General features: G+C 38.7%; 1 protein-coding gene across 1 annotated transcript; it reads right to left on the bottom strand.

Moving 5' to 3' along the window:
* Positions 1–283: 283 nt before the first annotated feature.
* Positions 284–5,483, bottom strand: LOC133860234 (uncharacterized). Its single transcript, XM_062295876.1, has 4 exons — positions 5,402–5,483; positions 1,867–2,003; positions 1,480–1,587; positions 284–1,098 (listed from the first exon to the last, which is right to left on the bottom strand). The coding sequence occupies exons 1-4, from the start codon at positions 5,481–5,483 to the stop codon at positions 388–390; spliced, it is 1,038 nt and encodes a 345-aa protein (XP_062151860.1). The 3' UTR covers positions 284–387.
* Between the last annotated feature and the right edge of the window lie 3,782 nt (positions 5,484–9,265).

Raw genomic sequence — 9,265 nt, 5'->3', positions numbered from 1 at the left:
TGTAATAGTGGATTCTTTTCATCACAACAACTTAGAGTTAGAGGTGCCTGAAAGACTAAAAGCAGGCAAAAATATTTTAACTACACAAAATGTGCTTGTTAATTTTTCGACAAGGCTTCTCTACCATATATAAGCAGGTTAAGAACATCTACTCATATCCTAGAGAAAACCAAAAACCTACCTTATTCCTGTTTGCAGCAATTCATCCTGAACTCCATTCTGTAATGTAAATTACCACTCTCAGATTATGTGGGAGAAAAAGAATAAAAACATCATTCTTTACATCTTAAATGTCACGGCAGTTTCGAACTTTACAGTTGGATACTCCAATCTAAATTTTACATGCAACATTGGTCATACCCTTTTACTGCCGACAATGAATACTAATCAATTCAGACAGCCATCTTCCATAATCTTTGCACCACGCTGTATTCGTCTCAATGCACTTATCCTGCTCACATCAATACCTGAATGTTTACCCTTTACTGTCCTTCCTCTTTTCCTCTCTGACTCAGCAGAAGCACCACCACTGCTAAAGGGAGTTCTAAGACAGACAGTCGGAACTCTTTCATCTCTCTCCTTTCTCTTATGTTTGTGAAGTGATCTTTGAACTGCTTCATTGGCTCCACAAAGGCAGCTAAAATAGTACATAGGATCAACATAGCAAGATGATGAAGAGATGCCTTTCATGCTGGTTGGCTGGACAAGTTTTATAAAATCCTCTATCTCTGTAAAGCACGAATGATCGGAGTATGGAACAGTATAGATGTACTTATGAAACCTTCCCACAGAACCTAAATCTGCATTTGGCTTATCAATATGGTTCCCACCGTTTCCACTCCATTTACTTTTGTTGTAATGTGAAGTTAAAAGAGAACCAAAAGGTTTGTCACCTCTTTCAAGAGATTTCGTCACCCATGGAAGACCAGATGGCATGATACCGATAGTTGCGCGCATTGTATTTAGTCCCTCTAGAGTTTCAATGCAAAAACTGTAACGAGAAACAGCTCGCATTCTTGTAAGAGAAGTCTTGGTAGTAAATATTTCAAGGTACCCAAGAAGGTGCATAGTTCGCAAGCACTCCGGCCACACCCAAATCTTTAATGAAGAAATCAAGAGAAGAGAGTGCAAAATGAACAGGTTACCAATAAGAACACAAAGCATATAAGATGAAGTGTCAATATTTATGTACCTACTTAATTTTACATAGGGAGAAGAGGCACTAATAATTTTAGTCAGATGATCAATGACATAGTTTAAGTTTTCCAAATAGTTTATGGTGTTTAATTTGACGTTTAGAAAACAAAAGGCAACAAAATTGATCAGCGATCATATGGCTTTCTACAGGTGATTTCCAAAGTGGAAGTACCATTTTAGCTGCATATGCATAATAGTACATCATGCACTTTCAGAGACCATCATAAAAATCCATATATAAAAAAGCTAGATTTTTCTCCTAATAAATGGGCATGAACAGACCTTTATTTTAAGTGCACGTGAAATGTGAAGCAAAAGATCTTCTTTCCCCAAAGTGTCGATGCCAATAATGATGTCATGTTCAGGATGTGAGACAATGATATCGACAACCTGTAACCCGCCATAAAATAAATTAGCAGTAAAACAAACATCTCTTAGTACCGTGACAGTTTTTTAGCGAAAATTAGTATGATATCTGATGGAAAATAATTGGATTCTAGAAAAAAGCCTAAACTAGTACTAGTTGTCTATCCCAACTTAGTATGATATTTAGAAGGTTTAACATAGTAATGGCCATTGTCCAGTAACGTGCAGCTATAAAGTGCATAAAACTGCATCATACGATCTAGGCAAAACCAGAGAACCTTGCAGAGAAATGTGGAGGTGCACCTGCTGAGCTGCAGCTTCTCGAGATGGAAAAATGTATGACGGATTGCAGTATGTGTTATCCAAGTAAAGGATGTCGACTACATCGTCCTTGAGAGCATCGAGGAGCATGGTTCTTCCTATCTTTGCCCTCTTACTAGCTGTGATGTCCCGATTATTATCGGGCAAATTTGGGAATAAAATTTATAGGGATGGACAGTTATAATTAACTAGACGACTATGAAATACAGTGGGACGCGCAGAGAATGTTTTATGGACCAAAGATTAGATTATAACAGGAGAAAAAGTGTGAGAATGTAGGAGAAATTAAATAAATGCAAAAAAAAAAAGAGATTAAATAAATAAAATTTAATGTGGCGCGTCTGGACGGTACCTTATCACCACGTGGCGAACGCTCATTCCACGCGCGTCCGGACGTCTACTTTATAGGGTCTGGACGGTCCGCAACGAGCGGCGCACGTCTTCTTAAATGATGCGCGTCCGGACGGTGACTCATGCCTGTCCGGATGATCTGTCTGAAATGGTGCGCGTCCGGACGACTAGAGATGGCCGTCCGGACGGGAACCGATTTAAAAGTGGCATTATGCCCGTTTCCTTCATTATCAACGGTTTCCTTCACTATCAACGGTTTCCTTCACTATTTCTTCACAGTTTTTTACTCAAAAACTGTGATATCTTGAAATCCAACCATTCAATTTTAGATTCGACTTCGATAACGTAATCCTTGAAGTCCGATCTACATTCTGACCGAACGTTTTGTGGTAAATAGTTAAACTCGTATCGTTTAGAGGTTTTTGTTAAATTTTATAGAAATGAGTTTAACTTGGTATTTTCTTTAGGTTTGGTGTGGTTTGGTGTCGCCAGGAGCACCCCGAGCATTTGGTCACTGCTTGGTGAATTTGTGGTAAGTTTCTCATAGACAATAGTTTTGGGTATTTTATTAGTGATATGTTGTTGTGGATAACCCTAAGTTATGCTTATGGGTTAACAATGTGGGGATTAATAAAATACTTAGGGGCGTTATAGCTGTATGGGTAAATTAGTAAAATGGGTTTTAAGCGATTCAAACGCCACTAGGTGTAATTGCTAGTTGTAATACTAATTAATGCAATGTATTGTGTTATAGCAGCACATTGCGGTTGAGCTTAGAGTTGTCTGGATAGTTGGGAGTACAAGCGATCCAAGGTGGGTATTCTACTCACTGAGAAAATATATATTTTTATATGTATTGGATTGATAAAAATATATATATTGTTTATGAAACCGAACCAACCATATGATGAAATGTATATGCTTTGAGATGATTTGATTAGTTTCGAATATGTTTAAATTATATCAATGATGTTTAAGAAATAGTGTAAGAGTGAAAAGTATTGAATTGATTTAAAGTGTTAAGCTTTGCGATTGAGATTTAAATTATGCAAATTGTTGAGAACATGTCATGTTGAAACTGTTTGTGTTTTATGAAATTATGTTTTTAGTTTGAGAACATGTCATGTTGAAACTGTTTAGATTTTATGAAGAAACTATGTTTTGAATGATTTCAAGTGTTTGATACAATGTTGGATTTGTTTAGTTTTAAAGGGACGTGATTTAGCAATTGCATGATTTCGGCATGATACAGTAGTGAAATATATACTGGTCAAGCACGGAACATTGAGCATGTAGTATAGAGCATACATATCCCACCGGTGACAGAACCAGCAACAGTAACAGTATCAGAAGGGTAACAGGATCAGCAGCACAATGAGTTATAATGAGCCATGGTCATGCATGTCATGTATAGCATTGTTTTATGAGAGATGTTTTATGATATGAGTAACTTTGCTATACGTAGTAGTATGCATAAGAATCTTCATGAAAAAGATCTTATGTATATTTCTATCGGATGGTTCATGTGTTAATAGCATACATTGAACTTGAAAGTACATGGATACGTGACTGCGCGCCCAGGTGCGAGTAATAGCATGTCTATGAGTAAAACGGTTGAATGTTATTGTTCCTCAGGAAAAACATGTTAGCATGGTTGAGTTTATCTCTAGTGCTCTCATGGTCTACTGACGTTCAAGGCATGAAACTGAAATACGACTAGAGATGGTGTTGCAAGTGTTTTGCTGACAAATGTTATCCTAGTATGGAAAAGTAAGATGCCATGTTCTTTGCTTAAGACTTATTGTGATGTCCCACATCGCTTGGGAATGAGGATGTGCTTATATGTATAAATGCATCCTTTATGACACAACGCGTTTTAAAGCCGTGATGGTCATGAACCTATCAGAACTCCGCAGTTAAGCGTGCTTTTGCGAGAGCAATCCCAGGATGGGTGACCTCCTAGGAAGTCTGGTATGGGGAGCCAAAAGCGGACAATATTGTGTCATTGGGGGTGGGTCCTTACAAATGGTATTAGAGCCATTGCCCAGCCTGAGATAGTTGGAGCATGCACAAGCCCAATGAGGGACGCCAGCAGGGACGCTGGGTCCAAAGAGGGGGTGATTGTGATATCCCACATCGCCTGGGAATGAGGATGTGCTTATATGTATAAATGCATCATTTATGACACAACGCGTTTTAAAGCCGTGATGGTCATGAATCTATCAGAACTCCGCAGTTAAGCGTGCTTTTGCGAGAGCAATCCCATGATGGGTGACCTCCTGGGAAGTCTGGTATGGGGAGCCAAAAGCGGACAAGATTGTGTCATTGGGGGTGGGTCGTTACACTTATGTGTATACGTGATATCTGTGATGGAGTGATCGTGTGCACATATGTCCAAGCGACCGATGAAAAGTATTATTATAGAGGTGTCTATATGTAGAATCTTCCAAGCGGTAGATTGGAACTTCCACATATGTTCACAGCTATATAGTATGTTTTAAATGTTTTCAGAATAGTCGGTGTTTGCTGCATTAGCTGTTGGTAATTTGTGGCTAATATAGTGCTCGCACGACTAAAATAATATAAAGGTTGGTTCTTTGTGAAAACTCAGTTAGTCTTATACCACTGAGGTCTTAGTATGAGGTATACTAAGGAGGTTAACTCATTCTTTCACCTATGCGGATGTGGATACCACCACAACTGTGTAGATGATGTTTCTTTGGCTGCAGGTACTTCGGGTATAGTCAATGGGTCGGTAGCAGTGTGCTTGGGATATTATGACTGAAGCTTGCCGCGACGGTTGTAATTGTCGGACCACGGGTTATCCACTATGTTATAGGTTTAGTATGGCTGGTGACGCTTGTGTCACTTATTATTTGTTAGGCCATTATTGTTATGTAAATATTGTGTTAATAAGACTCAAACAAATAGATGTTAAATGGCTCAATGTTGTAATTTAATTTGTGATAGATGTATAAGTTGTAATTTCCGCTATTTAGATTTATGTTTTCCGCTGCATAGATAGATATATGTTATACTCTGATTATCAGGTACATGTTATGGGGCATGTGCCATATGTTGGCTGAGCGACACGTAGTCGTGCCACTGCGATGACTCGTTTTATGTTTGTATTAAAAAAAAAAAAAAAAAAAAAACGGGTCGTCACAGCAAATGGTATTAGATATCAGCAAATGGTAGGCTTGGCTTTGGCCTGTCCACCGGTCCACCGATATTAGCCCCTTCTCCATTCTACGCGACGGTGGCGTTTTGCACCGGGATGTGGAGAGAGAGAGAGAGAGAGAGAGAGCGAGAGAGAGAGAGAGAGAGAGAGAGAGAGAGAGAGAGAGTGTGTGTGTGTGTGTGTGTGTGTGTGTGTGTGTGTGTGTGTGTGTGTGTGTGTGTGTGTGTGTGTGTGTGTGTGTGTGTGTGTGTGTGTGTGTGTGTGTGTGTGTGTGTGTGTGTGTTATTTTGGCAAAGTGGTTGTTTTCAAAATTTTCAGTTTAAACCGTTTGGGGATTTATAGGAGGTGGCGGGAGTTGTATGGGAGGGAGGGAATGTGAACGGGCCTCTTGGAGCCCTATTATTTTTAATGGGAAACCCTTGGGCTTTGTTTTAGCTAGGCTTTGTTGCTTAACTTATTTATGTAAGCATTTACTTATTGCTGTTAATCGTCCTAGATCTCAGATATCTTACTTCATAACACTGTAAATCACATCTTAATCTTAAATGTGAAACCATAATTAAGCAATTACAACCCTAATTAAGCATTAAAAACCATAATCAAGCATCACTGTCAACATCGGTACCTTGATAATTGAACATTCAATCCTCTGTAACAGTGATTAAAATCTAAAATTAACTACTGAGAACCTAATCTCATGCAATAACTCAACTCTAATCAATCACAATAGTCCAAATAGATAACATTCACCAATCACAACCATTATTAATAGTCCAAAATTCATACATCAATTTAATATCAAAGTTATTATCTACTATTAGTTTAGTTGATAATACATTTGCAAATCATATGAGGTGCAGAAACTTAAAACATGGATTAGTGTGTTTTTAGTGCCATTTCTTGTAAGAAAACGAAATCATACTTTCAAGATCTGTAGTCTTCTTACAATGATTTACTTATTTATAGAAGGTAACAACCTTACCCATACTTTTGAATAGAATAGTTAAGCATAACGAAATACTTTGAAATTAAAAGATTGAAGATGAAATTTGAGATTGTTACCCAAATGGTAGAGTTCTCCAAGCTTGGGAAGTGAAATCATCGAAGAAAAAAAAAAAAAAAAAAACCCTCTCTCTCTCTCTCTCTCTAGGATTTTTAGAGATCAAGAGATGACCAAGTTAAAGGTTCTAGACGAAAAGATGGTTATATGGACATCCCATCCCATGCACAAACAAAAGGGTAGAAACTTCTAATTTTATTTGTATGTAGCTGCACATCAAACGTTCATTCATCGAGTTGAACTCTCATCACCTTAGGATTTTTATTGAATGATCAAGAACCCTAAAATTTGTAAAGCCTTTTAACACCTTTTGTAGAATACATGAGCATAGGTGCAATTATATTAATATTTTAAGAGAAATTTCACACTTGATATTTTTAAAATGTTTAAAAATTCTCATGAGTTTGTAAAATGATAATAATAATTATTACATAATTATACGGGGTGTTACAAAGATAATAAAGGTGAATTTGAGAAGGTGTATAAGCAAAGTGTACATAAGTTCGTAAGAAAAAGTGTAAAAACTAGCGTACCAAAGAGTTAGTTTGTTTTATCTTTTGTAGAGGCTATCCGTCCTTAGTTGGTAAGCAGGCTTGATAAGGCAAGTCTAGTCAGGCAGTAGAATTCATATTGAATGCAGTGTATCTTTTTGATTCAATTTCTTTTTGGATGTTGAATCCATTGGCCTTTCATTCTTATTGATGAGGCTTGAAATGGCAAGGCACTTAAAGATCATACCTTGCTTTCTCTTAGGAGAATGTCACTAACAACTATTTTCCTTTTGTGTAAAGTTTAGATTGACAAATCAATAATTGGGTGAATCATGTTCTTTATTGGATTTATTGTTGTTTAGGGCATGTACAAAGGGAATAGCTCTAGTGCGTACGCAGTTTGGTGATCCTAGCACTACAAAAAACCTTGAAATTTGCCACGTACATTTTTACACGTGTACGGACACTGTACACGTGTCAAACAGGTTGCCACGTGAGCTTTACCACGCGTGCGACGCGTGTCAGATGTGGATGTCACTAATTGTGCATTTTGACACGTGCATTGAAATACAAGTGTCTGATTCGACACGTGTATTGAATATGCAAATCTTTACAAACAAAAAATAATTACACAAAATAATTACACAAAATATCTACGAATCCGAAGGGCGTCCTTGTAAAGCACGAGGTACCGTCCCAGGCGTGTTATCGCCAACCGGCGATTGCTGCGCAAGGGATGGTGTAGCGGGCGAAGGTGTAGCGACAGGGGAGTGCTAGCTCAGCCGTCGTCTAACAGGCGACAACATACCAACCGTTGTCGAATTACCAGCAAATAATATAGACAATTAAAGTATATAATATTACTTGCAAAATTAAAGGGGTAATGAAAACAAATTGAAATTAATTTTGTCCTATACACAATATAAATCATACCTGCAGATGCACTACTAACAGACGACGTACTACCTACGTGTGCAAGTGAAGACTGAGCACCAAGACATGGTTGTGATACTCCCATGGAGGACATGAAGACCTCGAACTGTCGCATGCGCTGCTCCATGGCGTCGAACTGTTGCATGCGCCGCTCCAACGCATCATTCCTCTCTCGCTCAGCCCGTAACTCCGCTTGGATTTCTTCCATCTTCCGGACGTGTTCGGCCCAATCCCGAGACGTGCCCTCAGATGGTCCCCCCTGTGAGCGAGGCCTGTATGAGAAACATGTCCCCCGAACAGGTGTAACATTCGGCCCAACCTGCCGAACCCTCCCCGCGTACTCAGGCCTCCCAACCGCCTGTTCGTACGCTTCGTTCGGTGCCCAACGCACCATGTCTGCTGAGACGCTCTGCGTGGCGGCTGGATCACTGGATAAACTCTGCGTCATCCTCTCCTGTACGTCGTCAACATGAAAAACTCATATACTGAATAATGACATATCACACATAATTTAAAAATATTAGTAAATTAGATCAGTAGCATATGCATAGGACCCGTGTACGTTCATTCAAGTAAGTGCCGTCCTTCCTTGTGTGGGTCTTCACGAACGACACGGCGCAAATGGGGGGTGTGCCACATGTACATGTTTGTCGTCATCCAGTTGAAATATATAACAAATAGAGAGCGAGAAAATAGTGTAAAGAAAAAGAAATACAATTACCAACAAATATTAAAAACATAAACATATATTTTTTCACACCTCCTAGTGATTAAATCTGGCATAACTTTTGGATCCCGTACAATGGGGAAGGTCATTCTGCTCCCGCAGCCTCTTCATCCGTTCAAAGGTCGCCTACGCATTGAACATGAAAATAAAAATGTAAGCATTGACACACTTAATGTAGTAATAAAATTATATGAACTGTTATTAAAAAACCACAACATTTTTTTGTCATACAATTAAAAGCCTACATACCCTTTTATGCTCAGTGCACCAATCGCTCAGCAAGAACTCTACATCTGCTGTGTCATACTTCGCAAAAAAATTATCCGGCACTCTCGCACGGATAATCTCGGGCGTGTCACCGTCTTGAATATTTAGCTTGGTTTTGAACCTCGACTTCTACGAGCAGTGCTTCCGACCTATATCATTCCACGCTTCCTGTTGTGCCTTGCGCTTGTCTATTGATACAGGTAGATAGAACTCCTCCTGCACATTCAATTTAAGCATTATAGGTTTAAAAACTTCAAGAAAAACTTAATTTTAAGTTTAATTCAAATAAATAAATAAAATAGATTTTTAAAACATACCATCAGCGCGTCCCACATAGCCTGCTTAATCTGCTTATCTACCCTCGCCCATTC

Source organism: Alnus glutinosa, chromosome 2 (genome assembly GCF_958979055.1).
Source record: "Alnus glutinosa chromosome 2, dhAlnGlut1.1, whole genome shotgun sequence".
Classification (NCBI taxonomy): Eukaryota; Viridiplantae; Streptophyta; class Magnoliopsida; order Fagales; family Betulaceae; genus Alnus; species Alnus glutinosa.
This window is presented reverse-complemented; position numbering and strand designations above follow the sequence as displayed.